The following is a 20764-nucleotide window of genomic DNA, read 5'->3' as shown; positions in this document are numbered from 1 at the left end:
ACTGTGTTGTTGCAGTATTTGTATTATTTTACTGTGTTGTTTCAGTATTGTTTATACTTTTATTTTGTTGTTGCAGTATTTTTTATACTTTTACTGTGTTGTTGCAGTATTTTTTATACTTTTACTGTGTTGTTGCAGTATTTTTTAATACTTTTGTGTTGTTGCAGTATTTTTTATACTTTTACTGTGTTGTTGCAGTATTATTCATACTTTTATTGTGTTGCAGTATTTTTTATTCTTTTACTGTGTTGTTGCAGTACTTTAAAAAAAAATACTTTTACTGTGTTGTTGAAGTATTTTTCTTACTTGTATTGTGTTGTTGCAGTATTTTTCATACTTTTATTGTGTTGTTGCAGTATTTTCCTAAAGGAGCTGATCAATTACGAGCAGCTGCCAGAGGACGTTGGACACTGCTTTGTCACCTGGGTAAGGCATCATTATTATCATTATCATCATCATCATCATTTTTATTATTATTATTTTCATCATTTTTACTATTGTTATTTCTATCATTATTATTTTTATTATCATAAATATAATTATTGTATCATTATAATTACTATTATCATTAGTATGGTTATTTCTATTATTATAATGATAATGATAAATGGGTTGTACTTGTATAGCGCTTTTCTACCTTCAAGGTACTCAAAGCGCTTTGACAGTATTTCCACATTTACCCATTCACACACACATTCACACACTGATGGCGGGAGCTGCCATGCAAGGCGCTAACCAGCAGCCATCAGGAGCAAGGGTGAAGTGTCTTGCCCAAGGACACAACGGACGTGACTAGGATGGTAGAAAGTGGGGATTGAACCCCAGTAACCAGCAACCCTCCGATTGCTGGCACGGCCACTCTACCAACTTCGCCACGCCACCCCGGTAATTAAGAGTTGGACAATATCGGATATCGGCAAAAAAGCCATTATCGCACATCTCTACTCAAGACCTTCGTATTGTGAGGCACATGCACTAACCCCTGTTCCACTGTGCTGCCCTATTTTTTGTGATAATCATCATTATTTTTAGTATTACTGTAATAATTTATTATCATGATTATTATAATCATGCTCCTCGAGAGGAGCCAGATGAGGTGGTTCGGTATATGGTCAGGATGCCACCCGAACGCGTCCCTAGGGAGGTGTTAACGGGCACGTCCGACCGGTAGGAGGCCACGGGGAAGACCCAGGACACGTTGGGAAGACTATCTCTCCCGGCTGGCCTGGGAACGCCTCGCGATCCCCCGGGAGGAGCTGGACGAAGTGGCTGGGGAGAGGGAAGTCTGGGCTTCCCTGCTTAGGCTGCTGCCCCCGCGACCCGACCTCCAATAAGCGGAAGAAGATGGATGGCTGGATGGATTATAATTATTATTATTGTCTCTATTATTGTTATTAACATTTTTGTGGTTCCTCCCGCAGGCTGACAAGTTCCACATCTACGTGGATTATTGCAAGAACAAACCCGACTCCAGTCAGCTCATTCTGGAACACGCCGGAACTTTCTTTGACGTGAGAACAAACCCTTTACTGTGCGAAGACATGACAATATTCTCAATGACATGAATAATCACATGAAATTAGAGGTTGTAGTTACCCCTCTTTGCCAGCAGAGGGCGGTGATGCATTATTTCCATATCCCCTGCAATGCGAAGGCGGTCGCTTCATTAGGTACACGCTGCTAGAATGAGTGTGTCTGTGTGTCTGTCCACCGTCAGGACATCCAGCAGCGGCGAGGACTCGCCAACTCCATCTCGTCTTACCTCATCAAACCCGTGCAGAGGATCACCAAGTACCAGCTGCTGCTGAAGGTACCTGGCGACGATATTATTATTATTATTATTATTATTATTATTATTATTAACGACTGTCCTCGACTTCCCGGCGGGCAGGAGTTGCTGTCCTGCTGCGAGGAGGGCAAAGGGGAGATCAAAGACGGTCTGGAGGTCATGCTGAGCGTCCCCAAGCGAGCCAACGACGCCATGCACCTGGCCATGCTGGAAGGTACCGAGTCCGAGACCCAACACACCCCGAGTAGTTAGTTCCTCGCAAAAGCTATGACGGAAACAATCCAAATTGTATGAAAATATTCAACATACTTTATAAAAATTAATAGTAATGCTAAAAAACAAAACAAGCCGAACTAGCTAGCCCAGGGGTTGGCAACCCGCGGCTCTAGCCGCCCTAGTGGCTCTCTGAAGCTTTTTCAAAAATGTATGAAAAATGGAAAAAGATGAGGGGAAAAAAAAAATATTTTTTGTTTTAATATGGTTTCTGTAGGAGGACAAACATGACACAAACCTCCCTAATTGTTATAAAGCACACTGTTTGTATTAAACATGCTTCACTGATTCGAGTATTTGGCGAGCGCCGTTTTGTCCTACTAATTTTGGCGGTCCTTGAACTCACCGTAGTGTATAACTTTCTCCGACTTTTTAGGACGTGTTTTTCTTCTTTTTCTGTGTCATTTTGTCCACCAAACCTTTAACGTTGTGCGTGAATACACAAAGGTGAGTTTTGTTGATGTTATTGACTTGTGTGGAGTGCTAATTGGGCATATTTGGTCACTGCATGACTGCAAGCTAATCGATGCTAACATGCTATTTAGGCTAGCTATATGTACATATTGCATCATTATGCCTCATTTGTAGCTATATTTGAGCTCATTTAGTTTCCTTTAAGTCATCTCAATTCAATGTATATCTCATGACACACTATATGTATGTAATATCTTCTAATTTGTTGCGGCTCCAGACAGATTTGTTTTTGTATTTTTGGTCCAATATGGCTCTTTCAACATTTTGGGTTGCCGACCCCTGAGCTAGCCGGATAGCTAAGCGTCGACTCCTGAATGTTTGCCTGTAAAACGAGCAAAAAAAACAACAACAACAAACTAGAAAAGCTAGCGCTAGCATGCTAATGGTGCGTTTTGGGAGGTCGGAATTTCCAAGCTCCGCGTCGGAAAATTGTCACCAACCTTCAAAGATTTTTTGATTGAAACTTTAATTAGGAGATTGCACAGTACAGTACATATTCCATACAATTGACCACTAAATGGTAACACCCCAATAAGTTTTTCAACTTGTTCAACTCGTCCACGTTAATCAATTCACGGTAGAAATTTACACTACCGTTCAAACGTTTGGGGTCACATTGAAATGTCCTTATTTTTGAAGGAAAAGCACTGTACTTTTCAATGAAGATAACTTTAAACTAGTCTTAACTTTAAAGAAATACACTCTATACATTGCTAATGTGGTAAATGACTATTCTAGCTGCAAATGTCTGGTTTTTGGTGCAATATCTACATAGGTGTACAGAGGCCCATTTCCAGCAACTATCACTCCAGTGTTCTAATTGTACAATGTGTTTGCTCATTGGCTCAGAAGGCTAATTGATGATTAGAAAACCCTTGTGCAATCATGTTCACACATCTGAAAACGGTTTAGCTCGTTACAGAAGCTACAAAACTGACCTTACTTTGAGCAGATTGAGTTTCTGGAGCATCACATTTGTGGGGTCAATTAAACGCTCAAAATGGCCAGAAAAAGAGAACTTTCGTCTGAAACTCGACAGTCTATTCTTGTTCTTAGAAATGAAAGCTATGCCACAAAATGGTTTGGGTGACCCCAAACTTTTGAACGGTAGTGTATGCTATCAGCATAATACAGTCATCACACAAATTGATCATCAGAGTATGTACATTGAATTACCGTATATTACCAAATAAACGCCCTTGGGCAAATAACCGCCAATGTCCTAATAGCTGCCCGGGGTCTGACCCCATTTTGTGAATTGACCGCCTCTTCCTAATAACCGCCTATGTCCAAATAGCCGCCCATGGGCTGTTATTTGCATAATTTAGATCAAAATGCTACTGGGGTTGCGTTTGCTGCAGTATTATTGTTTTGATGGTTTTATAGAGTACTTGGTACCATAATTTTATTTTTTCCTGTATGCTGCTTTATTTAAAACTTGGAGTACTGTAGCCTTTATATTATTTAAGTGACAGTATTATTGTTCTGTTTTGATGGTGGGTTTTATACTTGAGTACTTGTTACCATAATTTTATTTTTCCCGGTAGGCTGCTTTATTTAAAAAGTTCATTTATTTTTAGTATTGGTATTCTATTTGACAATTGTTGCACTACTGCCATGTTGAGGCCTTGTTGATCTCTTGTCTTTTGATAGCCTACCTCATGTTGATTTCTTGTTTTTTTGTTTGTATGTTTACAATAGCTTTTACATTTAAAGTTTTTTGTACGAAAAAAAAATACTGGACAGTTACCATTGTAACCAAATAATGGCCTGGTGCAGGCTGGTGCAAAAATAAATAACTTTTAAACGCCTGTCTCCAAAATCGATTTTGTGAAATAAACGCCCGGGGTACTATTTGGTAATATACGGTATTTACATTATTTACAATCCGGGGGTGGAAAGGGGCGGGGGGTAAAAGGTAGAATAATAAAATAAAATATACGGAATAATATATTAGGTGCAATAATAAAATAAAATAAAAATACAATAAATAATATATAAGGTGCAATTATAAAATAAAATCTAAGAAATAATGTAAAAGGTGGAATAATAAAATATAAGAAATAATATACAAGGTGCAATAATATAAAAGTTTCAATAATAAAATAAAATATAAAAATCAATATAAAATGTGCAATAATAAAATACAATAAATTATATAAAATGTGCAATAATAAAATAAAACAAAATAAAATATAAGAAATTATATAAAAGGTGCAATAATAAAATATAATATCAAAAACAATATAAAAGGTGAAATAATAAAATTAAATATAAGAAATCATACACAAGCTGAAATAATAAAATAAAATATAAGAAATCATTTAAAAGGTGCAATAATAAAAAATAAAAAAAATAAAATAGTATAAAAGGTGTAATAATAACAGTTAGACTACTGTATGTGTGAATGTGTTCCACATAGTAAGTGCCTGGTACTCTCTGCAGTTGAGAGGCGTCGATTACAGCGTCTTACATTCCCTTGCAGGTTTCGAGGAGAACTTGGAGGTTCAGGGCGAGCTGATCCTGCAGGATAGTTTCCAGGTGTGGGACCCGCGCTCCCTGATCCGAAAGGGGCGGGACCGACACCTCTTCCTGTTCGAGTTCTCTCTGGTCTTCAGCAAGGAGTTCAAGGACTCGTCAGGAAGAACCAAATATCAATACAAACACAAACTACTGGTGAGTGCAGTACACTGACCAGCAGGGGGTAGTAGTGTGTACTTTGGCCCTTCAGTCCACTTCCACACACTCCTTTTTTATTGACACTTTATAAGGTCATACACCTTTAATCATACTGTATACCTTGTGTGAAACATGCTAACTTTGTTTTGCTATTTTTTCAACCATTTACCCCATAGTCATATAACTTGGTACTTGATATATGCTAACTGTTAACATGTTAACATTAGTTTTCTAGCATGCTAACTTTTAAAACTAATTTCACAGCCACACACCTTTGAATCATACCATATAACATGCTAGACTGTTAGCATGCTAACTTTAAGTTGCTGCTTTTTCAACGATTTACCGCATAGTCATATAACTTGCTACTTGATATATGCCAACTGTTAACATGCTAGCATTTACATGCAAGCATGCTAACTTTTCAAATTAATTTCACAGCCATACACCTTTAATCATACTGTATAACTTATGTGACACATGCTAAGGTTTAAATAAATAAACCAAATAACCAACTGAGAACGTGTATGGTATGTTAACCTAACATATTATGGTAAGAGTCATTCAAATAACTATAACATATAGAACATGCTATACGTTTACCAAACAATCTGTCACTCCTAATCGCTAAATCCCATGAAATCTTATACGTCTAGTCTTTTACGCGAATGAGCTAAATAATATTATTTGATATTTTACGGTAATGTGTTAATCATTTCACACATAAGTCGCTCCTGAGTATAAGTCGCACCCCTGGCCAAACTATGAAAAAAACTGCGACTTATAGTCCGAAAAATACGGTATGCTTACTGTTAAAATGCTATCATTAGCATGCTAACTTTTAAAGCTAATTTCACAGCCATACACCTTTAATCATACCGTACAACTTGCGTGACACATGCTAACTGTTAGCATGCCAACTTTTATTTTGCTATTTTTCCAACCATTTATCTTTTTTCAACAATTTACCACATAGTTATACAACTTGGTACTTGATAAATGCTAACTGTTAACATGCTAGCATTAGCATGCTAGCATGCTAACTTTTAAAGCTAATTTCATAGCCTCAAGCCATAGAGCAGTGGTTCTTAACCTTGTTGGAGGTACCGAACCCCAGCAGTTTCATATGCGCATCCACCGAACCCTTCTTTAGTGAAAAATAAAATGTTTTTTTTTTTTTTCAAATTTAAGACAAAGTTATATGTTTTTGGTAACACTTTAGTATGGGGAACATATTCTAAGTAACAAAGACTTAATTTAGAGTTATTTGGACACTAGGGGAACATATTTTAAGTAACAAAGACTTAATTTACAGTTATTTGGTTAGGGTTAGAGGGTTAGGGTTATAATAAGGCCATGCCGAATAAGGCATTAATAAGTACTTAATAATGACTAGTTAAGAGCCAATATGTTACTAATTTGCATGTTAATAAGCAACTAATTAATGGTGAATATGTTCCCCGTACTAAAGTGTTACCATGTTTTTTTTACTGGTGCACAAAATGAAGCGTGCATGAACATCACCTTGTTCATAGAACAAAACCAACACAGTGCATAAACTCACAACAAACTACACACCTGCTAATCAGTCTGACTTCTGCTGTTGCCATATCCGTAATACGCCGATAGGGAGAAGTTTTTATTTACACGATGAGTCGGGTGTGTCTTGACCTCCGCCGAACCCCTGAGCCCGACTCACCGAACCCCTAGGATTCGATCGAACCCCGGTTAAGAACCCCTGCCTTATAATCATACTGTATAACTTACGTGGCACATGATAACTTTGTTTTGCTCTTTTTTCAACCATTTACCACATAGTTATACAACTTGGTACTTGATAAATGCTAACTGTTAACATGCTATCATTAGCATGCTAGCATGCTAACCTATAAAGCTAATTTCACAGCCACACACCTTAGAATCAAACTGTATACCTTACGTGGCACATGCTAACTGTTAGCATGCTAACTTAATTTTTGCTGATTTTTCAACCATTTACCCCGTAGTCCTAGTTGGTGTGTCAATATTCTATTACTTTTCATCTTCGCTGCTTTAGCTTTCATCACGATTAACCAACTTAGCTCCAATTTAACACCCAAAATCATAGTAGAAGAGAAGCCAAAACCGCATTGAAAAAAATGAAAAATAATATTAAATCAAGTATCTATATATTAAATCAAACGTGACTTCCTGTCAATGAGAAAGGACGCAAAGAAAAAAGCTCCGCTTCTGCTACCGGAGTTTTTGTTAAGTCTGAAGATTTTGACCACTGATTTGACCACTGATTTGCGATCACAGCCACAGGAGAGTCACCTGGCATCTTCGATCTGATTTTGGTCAGTTGAGAGGCACTGATACGCTGAAATAAGACGAGTGGAAGAGCCGTTAGCCGCAAGCCAAAGGCGCCTCCCGCAGTTCAAAGCGGTTGCCTAGCAACCAAAAGTTACGGCAAGTTTACAGCTGTTTTAAAGTGATCCCGACGTCGCAGAGTGATATAAGTTGACAGGCTGACACCTCAAATTGATCTCTGAACGGCGCAAGGTACGAAATTGTTGAAAAAACAAGTTAAAAGTGCCGCAAGTCGCTAAAGAGGTAACTGCCCTTAAGACATAAGAGGCGCTGACGTCAGTGACTGCCGCGATGCCAAAAGTTAAAGGATTGACTGGAAATACTGATTTGAAGCTGGGCACAGGACATGATGGGATTCAAGAAGGGATACTACAAAAAATACTCCAGGAATTTAAAGAAGAAATGTTACAAAAATTGGAAGAATTGATGGATGGATGGAAAGAGGATATGAAAGAAATGAAAGAAGAAATGAAAGAAATGAAAAAAGAGAACAACTCCAGAAATAAAGAAGCCACTGAAATGAGCAAACAAATGAAGATCCTTCAAGAAGACAACAACATGCTGAGGAACATCATAGATGAAATGGATCAGGATAAACGAATGAATGATATCATTGTGACAGGGCACCGAATTAAACCAAGATCCTATGCGAAAGCTGTGAATAATGAAGGTGAACCAGATGAAATGGATATGGTCTCAGCAGAACAGCAAGTGGTCAACTTCCTGCAATCAAAAGAAATTGAAATTGACATTAATACCATCGAAACATGCATCCCACTGAACGGAAGAAACAACAACGCCACTCCAGTCGTGCTTGTGAAACTCGTAAACAGAAAATCTAAAATGGCACTGCTGAGACAGGGAAAGAAGCTGAAGGGAACAAATGTGTACATGAATGAGCATCTCACAAAACGCAATGCTGGAATCGCCAAGAAAGCACGCGACTTGAGAAGGCAGGGAAAAATCCAGGGAACTTGGAGCACCAACTGTAAAATCTACATCAAGCTGAATGGAAGTCCAGAAGCAAGAGTAATTGTTGTCCATGACATCAAGGACCTGGACAATTTTTAAAGTTTACACAGCTACCACAACAACGATGATAATGGACTCTGACAGAAAACAAGCACCTAAATTCAGCATCGGCACTACTATGTTCCAAGGGACGACTAAACAAGAGGACCTAGATTCAAGATTGCATCCACCTACACTTATAGAGATTATTGAAACAACATCAAAGTTTGTTGAACAAGAAAATATGGAACTAAAAAATTTCTGCAACAAAGATCACAAAAACCAGGATTTGGAAAATGATATAGATCCAGATACAAATTTTTTCTCCCACATCAGTAATAGTTGTTTTTATTATACAGATGATCAATATAATAGCAACATTGAATGTGATAACAAATTGTCAATTATTCATTTTAATAGTAGAAGCTTGTATGCAAATTACAATAACATTAAGAACTTTTTGGAACACATCAACGAACCCTTCAAAGTGATTGCTGTCACAGAAACATGGATTGATGATAAAAAAGGAATAGATTTTGATCTGGAGGGATATGAACTAAACTACATCAACAGAACCAACAAAAATGGAGGAGGAGTAGCTGTGTACGTGATGAAGAACCTGAACTACAAAGTGGTAAAAAACATGTCATTTGCCATTGATAATATCTTAGAATGTATAACCATTGAAATATGTCAGGAAAAAAGCAAAAACATATTCATCAGTTGTATATATAGATCACCTAAGTCAAGTATAGAAACATTTGAAGAATGGATCAAGGCAACTTACATGGACAATGGTCAAAGAATAATGTTCTTATGTGGTGACTTTAATATTGACTTATTGAACCCCAACAAGCAAAAGTCTATTGATGACTTCATTGATACAATGTACAGCATCAGTCTATATCCTAAAATCACAAGGCCAAGCAGAATCACAGCACACTGTGCCACGCTTATTGATAATATTTTTACCAATGATTTTGATAATAACACTACAAGTGGTCTACTTATAAGCGACGTTAGTGATCATCTGCCAGTTTTTACAATATATAATGGAAACTACAAGAAGAACATGGAAGACAAAAGGACATTTCGAAGACTGTGCACAGAGAAGAGGATGACTGCCTTCAAAATTGAGCTACAAAAGCAAGATTGGGACAATGTGTATAATGAAAAAGAGGTTGATGAAGCATATGAACATTTCTTAAACAAGTTCATAATACTTTATGACAAACATTGTCCATGGATACAACTCAGTAACAAGCAGAGAAAGAATAATCAACCATGGATGACAAAAGGATTAAAAAATGCTTGTAAGAAGAAGAATACACTATATAGAGAATTTATAGCACAAAGAACTATAGAGGCAGAAATTAAGTACAAAAAGTATAAAAACAAGTTAACAGACATACTACGATCATGTAGAAAAGAATATTACAGTGAATTGTTGGACAGGAACAAAAATAATATGAGAGCAACATGGGGCATCCTCAATAGCATTATTAAAAATGGAACTAAGAGGGACTACCCTCAATACTTTTTAGATGAAAATAAAAAAAATGACAACATAAAGGAAGTAGTTGAAAGCTTCAATAATTATTTTGTAAATATTGGACCAAAATTGGAAGAAAGGATTCCAGACCCAGTTCCAATTGAGGACTATAATGATACCATAGAGCGAAATCCCAACTCCATGTTCCTCAGTAATGTGACACAGGAGGAAATAGTTACAATCGTGAAAAAATGTAAATCTAAGACTTCAACTGATTGTAACGGAATTGATATGGAAACGATAAAAAAGGTTATTGAAGAGATCTCAGGACCATTAATGTATATTAGTAACCTATCATTTCAAACAGGTACATTTCCAAACAAAATGAAAATAGCTAAAGTTGCACCAATTTATAAGACTGGAGATAAACATCAATTTACAAATTATAGACCTGTTTCTCTACTTCCACAATTTTCTAAAATCATTGAAAAACTGTTCAATAACAGATTAGAAAGTTTCATAAATAAAAATAGAATACTCGAAGAGAACCAATATGGATACAGAGCTAATGTTTCAACTTCAATGGCTTTAATTGAAATTACAGAAGAAATTACCAATGCAATAGATAGTAAAAAATGTGCAGCAGCGGTTTTTATGGATCTAACTAAAGCATTTGACACAATTAATCACAATATTTTAATCAAAAAACTAGAACGATATGGCATCAGAGGGTTAGTCTTAAACTGGATAAGAAGTTATCTAACGAACAGGAAACAATACATGAAGCTAGGCGAACACACGTCTACAACGCTAAATATATCCTGTGGTGTACCTCAGGGATCAATACTAGGACCTAAATTATTCAATCTCTATATAAATGACATTTGTAAAGTTACAAAAGATTTAAAGTTAGTATTATTTGCGGATGATACAACAGCGTTTTGTTCAGGAGAGAACACACAGGAGATAATACAAATAATAACAGAAGAAATTAATAAATTAAAAAGATGGTTTGACAAAAACAGACTATCGTTGAATCTTAGTAAAACTAAAATAATGCTATTTGGTAATAGTAGAAGAGAAAGTCAAACACAAATACAAATAGATGGAATAGAAATTGAAAGAGTAAATGAAACCAAATTTCTAGGTATAATGATTGATGATAAATTGAACTGGAAATCTCACGTAAAAAATATACAACATAAAGTTGCAAGAAACACGTCAATAATGAATAAAGCAAAACATGTTCTAGACCAAAAATCCCTTCATATTCTCTACTGCTCACTAGTGTTACCATATCTGAGCTACTGTGTAGAAATATGGGGAAATAATTACAAAAGTACACTTCATTCATTAACGGTGTTACAAAAAAGATCAGTTAGAATAATACATAATGTTGGATATAGAGAACATACAAATCCTTTATTTATTGAATCAAAAATACTGAAATTCCACGACATAGTGAATTTGCAAACAGCTAAAATTATGCACAAAGCAAACTATAACCTGCTACCCAAGAATATACAACAATTCTTCTCAAAAAAAGAGGAGAAATATAATCTTAGAGAAAAACGTAATTTAAAACATTTGTTTGCACGTACAACACTTAAGACCTTCAGTATATCAATATGTGGAATTAAATTATGGAATGGATTAAGCAAAGCAATCAAACAATGTACTAATATGATCCACTTCAAGAAACTCTTCAAACTTAAAGTGTTTACAAAGTACAATGAAGAAGAACCATGACAAACATTCTCAATTTATTTCATCCATCCATTCATTCATTCTTAAAGTAATCTTACTTATCTCATCATATGAAATATGACTTACTTCACCAATTATTATTATTAAATTCTTTCTATTATTTATTTATTTATTTTTATTGTAATTACTTATGGAGTTTATTGTGAAAAAATTGTGAACAGGAAGTGAACAAAAAGTTTTGCAACTGTTATGTAAAGAAAAGGGGTAGGATTAAATAAGCTCTGCTTCTTCCTACTCCTTTTCGAACATGTTGAAAAGAAACTGGAAATTGTGATGTATCATGTTGTATGCTTGCATGTTCGAAATAAACTCAAACTCAACTCAAACTCAAGTATTGTTTCACCCGTATGCCATTTTTTAAATGATTATTATTTATTGTTCCTTTTATTTTATTGCTTTATTCTTTTTATTTATTGATTTTTATGTGATTGTTTTTGATGTTTGCAGACGTCAGAGTTGGGGGTGACGGAGCACATCGAAGGCGACCCGTGTAAATTTGCTCTCTGGGCCGGAAGGACGCCCTCGTCTGACAACAAGACAGTACTGAAGGCAAGTAGATGATGGACAATAACGCACTTGGAAAATTAGCCCCAAATTTTAGCATTTTAGCTTTTTAGCATGGATCAGTTGGACTTTGGAACGGTTTGAATCGGTTGTCATTAGCATGTTACCTGTATATATTTTGATACTTGACGGCTGCTAACTCTTAGCATGTTAATATGCTAACATTAGAATTCTAGATTTTTAGTTAAGTTTACAGATATACGCCTCCGAGTCCAATATTTTATTGCTCACATGCTGTTAGCATCCATCAAGTACTAAAATTTATGACTCTGAAGAGTACACCCGCAAAATTAGCTCAAGAATGACTCTGAGGTTTACACCTGTAAAGTTAGCCAAAAATGTTAGCAAGTTAGCTTTTTAGTAAGGAGCATTTTGATTTTGAAACGATTTGAATCTGTAGAGATTAGCATGCTATACTTTTTTAGCAAGTTTTACAGGTACGGTAGACTCCTCAGAGTAATATATTTTGATACTTGACGCATGCTAACTTTTAGCATGTTAACATGCTAACATTAGCGTGCTAGTTTTTTTAGTTAATTTTACACCTAAGAGTCAAATATGTTGTTATTTCACACATGCTGTTAGCATCCATCAAGTAATTAAATGTATGACTCAAGCGTACACCCGCAAAATTAGCTAAAATAGCCAAAAATGTTAGCAAGTTAGCTTTTTATTTTATTTTGACTTTGGAACGGTTTGAATCTGTGGACATTATTAGCATGTTTTAATGTTATCATGCTAAAATTAGCACGGTAGATTTATAGGTAATTTTACAGACGTACACAAATATTTTGATATGTGATGCATGTTAACTCTTAGCATGTTAACATTAGCATGCTAGCTTTTTAGCTAATTTTACAGGTGTACACCTCAGGGTCAAATATTTTTGTTATTTCACACATGCTGTTAGCATCAATCAAGTACCAAAATGTACGACCCCGAAGAGTATACCCGCAGAATGATCTAAAATAGCTAGCATGCTAAAAGTTAGTGTGGGCCAACTACCAAAAGAGGTCTATACCTGTAAAGTTAGCTTCAAGAGTTAACATGCTAGCAATTGACTACACAGTATATATGGAACATGGATTGACTACATAGTATATATGGAACATGGATTGACTACACAGTAAATATGGAACATGGATGTTATGTAACGCATGGCTTGCTGCCCGTGGTGCAGGCGTCGGGTGTGGAGGCCAAGCAGGAGTGGATCAAGAACATCAGGGAGGTGATCCAGGAAAGGATGACCCACCTTAAGGGGGCGCTGAAAGAGCCCGTTCAGCTGCCAAAGACGGCGGCGCTCGCCAAACCTCGGAACACCGCCAAGAGGTGATGCTTTTATTTTCAAAAATACTCTTTCAAAAACTATTACAACTGCATCATTTTCTGAAATGTCTTTAAATGTCTTTTTTTTTTTTTTTTAATTTCTTTTTCCCCTGCTTAAAAATACGAGACTGTTTGAAAAATTTCACTCACCAAAATTATTTTTATGTTAATCCACAAAAAAAGTCTCAAGAGACGTGCTATAAAATATACAGGAAGTCGGACCATTTTGGTTTAAAGCGTTTTTGTTTTTTAGTATCGGCCACCGATCAGTATCGGCCCATTTTCATGCAAAAGTATGTGATTGCCTTGACGATTAATCGCGATTAATGCTGATTAATGCCGATTCATACAGATTACGGCGATCATGCAGATTAATGGCGATTATTGCAGATTATTGGGGATTAATGCCGATCAATCCCAGTTAATGCCGATTAATGCAGATTAATGGCGATTAATGTAGATTAATGCAGAATAATGGCGATTAGTGCCGATTCATGCAGATTAATGCCAATTAATGCATATTATTGGCGATTAATCCCGATTAATGCATATTAACGCCGATTCATGCAGATTAATGGCGATTATTGCAGATTATTGGCGATTAATGCCGATCAATCCCAGTTAATGGCGATTAATGCAGATTAATGGCGATTAATGCAGAATAATGCAGATTAATGGCGATTTATGCCGATTAATGCAGATTACGGTGATCATGCAGATTAATGGCGATTATTGCAGATTATTGGCGATTAATGCCGATCAATCCCAGTTAATGCCGATTATTGCAGATTAATGGCGATTAATGCAAAATAATGCTGATTAATGCATATTATTGGCGATTAATCCCGATTAATGCCGATTAACGCCAATTAATGCAGATTACGGCGATCATGCAGATTAATGGCGATTATTGAAGATTATTGGCGATTAATGCCGATCAATCCCAGTTAATGCCGATTAATGGCGATTAATGCAGATTAATGGCGATTAATGCAGATTATGGTGATTAATGCAGAATAATGGCGATTAGTGCCGATTCATGCAGATTAATGCATATTATTGGCGATTAATCCCGATTAATGCATATTAACGCCGATTCATGCAGATTAATGGTGATTATTGCAGATTATTGGCGATTAATGCCGATCAATCCCAGTTAATGGTGATTAATGCAGATTAATGGCGATTAATGCAGATTAATGGCGATTAATGCAAAATAATGCAGATTAATGGTTATTTATGCCGATTAATGCAGATTAATGCAGATTACGGTGATCATGCAGATTAATGGCGATTATTGCAGATTATTGGCGATTAATGCTGATCAATCCCAGTTAATGCCGATTAATGCAGATTAATGCCGATTAATGCAAAATAATGCCGATTAATGCATATTATTGGCGATTAATCCCGATTAATGCAGATTAATGCCGATTAACGCCAATTAATGCAGATTACGGCGATCATGCAGATTAATGGCGATTATTGGCGATTAATGCCGATCAATCCCAGTTAATGCCGATTAATGGTGATTAATGCAGTTTAATGCTGATTAACGCCGATTCATGCAGATTACGGCGATCATGCAGATTAATGGCGATTATTGCAGATTATTGGCGATTAATGCCGATCAATCCCAGTTAATGCAGATTAATGCAAATTAATGCAGATTAATGGCGATTAATGCAGATTATGGTGATTAATGCAGAATAATGGCGAATAGTGCCGATTAATGCAGATTAATGCCGATTAATGCATATTATTGGCGATTAATCCCGATTCATGCATATTAACGCCAATTCATGCAGATTAATGGCGATTATTGCAGATTATTGGCGATTAATGCCGATCAATCCCAGTTAATGGCGATTAATGCAGATTAATGGCGATTAATGCCGATTAATGCAAAATAATGTAGATTAATGGCGATTTATGCAGATTAATGCCGATTAATGCAGATTAATGGTGATTAATGCAAAATAATGCCGATTAATGCATATTATTGGCGATTAATCCCGATTAATGCCGATTAACGCCAATTAATGCAGATTACGGCGATCATGCAGATTAATGGCGATTATTGAAGATTATTGGCGATTAATGCCGATCAATCCCAGTTAATGCCGATTACTGGCGATTAATGCAGATTAATGGCGATTAATGCAGATTATGGTGATTAATGCAGAATAATGGCGATTAGTGCCGATTCATGCAGATTAATGCATATTATTGGCGATTAATCCCGATTAATGCATATTAACGCAGATTCATGCAGATTAATGGTGATTATTGCAGATTATTGGCGATTAATGCCGATCAATCCCAGTTAATGGCGATTAATGCAGATTAATGGCGATTAATGCAGATTAATGGCGATTAATGCAAAATAATGCAGATTAATGGTGATTTATGCCGATTAATGCAGATTAATGCAGATTACGGTGATCATGCAGATTAATGGCGATTATTGCAGATTATTGGCGATTAATGCTGATCAATCCCAGTTAATGCCGATTAATGCAGATTAATGCCGATTAATGCATATTATTGGCGATTAATCCCGATTAATGCAGATTAATGTCGATTAACGCCAATTAATGCAGATTACGGCGATCATGCAGATTAATGGCGATTATTGCAGATTATTGGCGATTAATGCCGATCAATCCCAGTTTATGCCGATTAATGGTGATTAATGCAGTTTAATGCTGATTAACGCCGATTCATGCAGATTACGGCGATCATGCAGATTAATGGCGATTATTGCAGATTATTGGCGATTAATGCCGATCAATCCCAGTTAATGCAGATTAATGCAAATTAATGCAGATTAATGGCGATTAATGCAGATTATGGTGATTAATGCAGAATAATGGCGAATAGTGCCGATTAATGCCGATTAATGCATATTATTGGCGATTAATCCCGATTCATGCATATTAACGCCAATTCATGCAGATTAATGGCGATTATTGCAGATTATTGGCGATTAATGCCGATCAATCCCAGTTAATGGCGATTAATGCAGATTAATGGCGATTAATGCCGATTAATGCAAAATAATGTAGATTAATGGCGATTTATGCAGATTAATGCAGATTAATGGTGATTAATGCAAAATAATGCCGATTAATGCATATTATTGGCGATTAATCCCGATTAATGCAGATTACCGCCAATTAATGCAGATTACGGCGATCATGCAGATTAATGGCGATTATTGCAGATTATTGGCGATTAATGCCGATCAATCCCAGTTAATGCCGATTAATGGTGATTAATGCTGATTAAGCCGATTCATGCAGATTACGGCGATCATGCAGATTAATGGCGATTATTGCAGATTATTGGCGATTAATGACGATCAATCCCAGTCAATGCCGATTATTGCAGATTAATGCCGATTAACGCCGATTCATGCAGATTAATGGCGATTATTGCAGATTATTGGCGATTAATGCAGATCAATCCCAGTTAATGCCGATTAATGCAGATTAATGGCGATTAATGCAGATTAATGCCGATTCATGCAGATTATGGCGATCATGCAGATTAATGCCGATTATTGGCAATTAATGCCGATCAATCCCAGTTAATGCCGATTCATGGCGATTCATGCAGATTAATGCCAATTAATGCATATTATTGCCGATTAATCCCCATTAATGCAGATCCCTTGTGGGACACTGTATTTATATTAAGTCTGCCGGCTGACAAGCCAGCAGCTAATTATGTGTCTCCATACACAGTGTGGAGCACTCCACTAAATTAATAATAATCTCCTCCATTACCGCAGATAAACTGCATTTCTTAGTATTTTAAATATCAATTTAAAGTGTACTATCACTGGAGGACGACATGTTACACATCAAGAGTGAACCAGGAGCGGGCGTGCTTATAGCTAAGCTAGCTGCTAAACTAGCTTTAAGTCGCAAGTCTGACACATGATGTTGTAAAGTGCTGATGGGAGTTCACACTACACCGGGAGGCTTCCTACAGCCACAGCTGTTGATTCCATTGTTTTTTTTTTGGTTTTTTTAAATGTCACTGATTAAAGGCCTGGCTTTTATTGGCCAAAAAAACAGAATCACAAGAAAAAAATAAAAAATAACGCCAGCTCGTAAAACGTGTTTGTTCAGGGACGGAGGCGAAGACGGAGACAGCCAAGGAGACGGCGGCAGCCAGCCGGACACCATCTCCATCGCCTCCAGAACCTCGCAGAACACCGTGGACAGCGACAAGGTAGGAGGCGCTAAAGCAGTGCTCCTCAAATAGTGGCGTTGTTACATATGTGTGGGGGGGGGGGAGGTGTGAGAGGCTATGGCGTAATAGCGTATATCATGCCACATATAGATGAATAAACTTTCACTTCTGGTGAGGGCGTGAGAGGCAATAGCGTAATAGCATATATCTTGGCACAGATACGTGAATAAACTTTTGCTTCGGGGGGGGCGTGAGAGGCAATAGCGTATATATTGGCACAGATACGTGAATAAACTTTCGCTTCGGGGGGCGTGAGAGGCAATAGCGTAATAGCATATATCTTGGCACAGATACGTGAATAAACTTTCGCTTCGGGGGGGCGTGAGAGGCAATAGCGTAATAGCATATATCTTGGCACAGAAACGTGAATAAACTTTCGCTTCGGGGGGGCGTGAGAGGCAATAGCGTAATAGTGTATATATTGGCACAGATAAATGAGTTAACTTTCACTTCAGGGGAGCGTGAGAGGCAATAGCATAAATCTTGACATACTGTACATAAATTAATAAACTTTCACTTCTGGGGAGCGTGAGAGGCAATAGCGTATATCTTGACACACATACATTAATAAACTTTCATTTTTGGGGGGGCATGAGAGGCAATAGTGTAATAGCGTATATCTTGGCACAGATAAATGAATAAACTTTCATTTCAGTGGGGGCGTCAGAGGCAATAGCGTATATGTTGGCACAGATAAATGAATACACTTTCACATCAGGGGGGCGTGAGAGGAAAAAGCGTATAGCTTGGCACAGATACATGAATAAACTTTCGCTCTAGGGGGGGCGTGAGAGGCAATAGAGTAATAGCGTATATATTGGCACAGATAAATGAGTTAAATTTCACTTCAGGGGAGCGTGAGAGGCAATAGCGTAAATCTTGACGAACATAAATTAATAAACTTTCACTTCTGGGGGGCGTGAGAGTCAATAGCGTAATAGCATATATCTTGACCCACATACATTAATAAACTTTCATTTTTGGGGGGGCTTGAGAGGCAATAGCGTATATCTTGGCACAGATAAATGAATAAACTTTCACTTCAGTGGGGGCGTGAGAGGCAATAGCGTATATGTTGGCACAGATAAATGAATAAAATGTCACTTTGGGGGGAGTGTGAGAGGAAAAAGTGTAAAACTTGACACACATAAATTAATAAACTTTCACTTCTGGGGGGGCGTGAGAGGCAATAGCGTAATAACATATATATTGGCACAGATAAATGAATAAACTTTCATTTCTGGGGGGCGTGAGAGGCAATAGAGCAATAGCGTATATCTTGACACACATACATTAATAAACTTTCATTTTTGAGGGGCCGTGAGAGGCAATAGCGTATATCTTGGCACAGATAAATGAATAAACTTTCACTTCAGTGGGGGCATGAGAGGCAATAGCGTATATGTTGGCACAGATAAATGAATAAACTTTCACTTCAGGGGGGGCATGAGAGGAAAAAGCGTATAGCTTGTCACAGATAAATGAATACACTTTCACTTCTGGAGGGGCGTGAGAGGCAATAGCGTAAATCTTGATACACATAAATTAATAAACTTTCACTTCTGGGGAGGCGTGAGAGGCAATAACGTAATAGTGTATATATTGGCACAAATAAATAAATACACTTTCACTTCAGGGGAGCATGAGAAGCAATAGCGTAATAGCATTTATATTGGCACAGATAAATGAACAAATTTTAACTTCAAGGGGGCGTGAGAGGCAACAGTGTAATAACATATATATTGGCACAGATAAATGAATAAACTTTCACCTCGGGGGGGCGTGAGAGGCAATAGCATATAGCTTGGCACAGATAAATTAAATAACTTTCACTTCAGGGAAGTGTGAGAGGCAGTAGCGTATATCTTGACACACATGAATAAATAAATGTTCATTTCTGGGGGGGGGCGTGAGAGGCAATAGCGTAATAGCGTAAATCTTGACACAGATAAATTAATAAACCTTCACTTCAGGGGGGGCGTGAGAGGCAATTGCGTAATAGCGTACATTTTGACACAGATAAATACACATTTACTTCTGGGGGGTGTGAGAGGCAATTGCGTAATAGCGTATATCTTGGCACATATAAATAAATAAAAATTCACTTCCGACGGGGCGTGAGAGGCAATTGAGTAATAGCTTATATCTTGGCACAGATAAATAAATAAAAATTCACTTTTGGTAGTGCGTGAGAGGCATTAGTGTATATCTTGACACATACAGGTAAATAAACGTTCACTTCAGGGGGGCGTGAGAGCCAATAGCGTAATGGCCTATATCTTGACAAATACTGATAAAGAAACATTCATTTCGGGGGGGCGTGAGAGGCAATACCGTTTTAGCGCATATTTTGACTCGTACAGCTATAGTGTGTGTGTGTGTGTGTGTGTGTGTGTGTGTGTGTGTGTGTGTGTGTGTGTGTGTGTGTGTGTGTGCGCATGCGTTTAAACATAAAAATACATTCATATAAATAACTTATAACAGGCTGATCTTGAAAAGTATATATTACATTTAGTCTTTATCAAAAATAAATGCAACATAGCCAATTATGCAAATCCTACGATGACGTCGATCACGCCCCCTCACCCCCTGGCCACGCCCCCGCCGCTTACCAACTGACTGCTGGTCAGTGGTAAACAAAGTTATAATAGTTGTTCTTCTGGAGCAACAGGTGACATGTGATTGATCTTTGTAGTAGAGAGGAGCTCTCAGTGATGCATTCAAATGCGTCAATGTTCTTCTGGAGGTCAATTTTGATAGCAAGCATGTGGCAAAAC

General features: G+C 37.1%; 1 protein-coding gene across 1 annotated transcript in view; it reads left to right on the top strand.

The window, feature by feature from the left end:
• Positions 1-20764, top strand: part of kalrna (kalirin RhoGEF kinase a) — a 282218-nt gene that overhangs the window by 164282 nt on the left and 97172 nt on the right. Inside the window, exons 33-40 of the mRNA XM_062061506.1 lie at positions 357-426; positions 1422-1511; positions 1718-1810; positions 1892-2003; positions 5022-5212; positions 12282-12383; positions 13579-13727; positions 17864-17966. Of these exons, the coding sequence (XP_061917490.1) occupies positions 357-426; positions 1422-1511; positions 1718-1810; positions 1892-2003; positions 5022-5212; positions 12282-12383; positions 13579-13727; positions 17864-17966 (910 nt within the window). The remainder of the gene's footprint in view (positions 1-356; positions 427-1421; positions 1512-1717; positions 1811-1891; positions 2004-5021; positions 5213-12281; positions 12384-13578; positions 13728-17863; positions 17967-20764) is intronic.

Source organism: Entelurus aequoreus, linkage group LG10 (genome assembly GCF_033978785.1).
Source record: "Entelurus aequoreus isolate RoL-2023_Sb linkage group LG10, RoL_Eaeq_v1.1, whole genome shotgun sequence".
NCBI classification, from domain to species: Eukaryota; Metazoa; Chordata; class Actinopteri; order Syngnathiformes; family Syngnathidae; genus Entelurus; species Entelurus aequoreus.
This window is presented reverse-complemented; position numbering and strand designations above follow the sequence as displayed.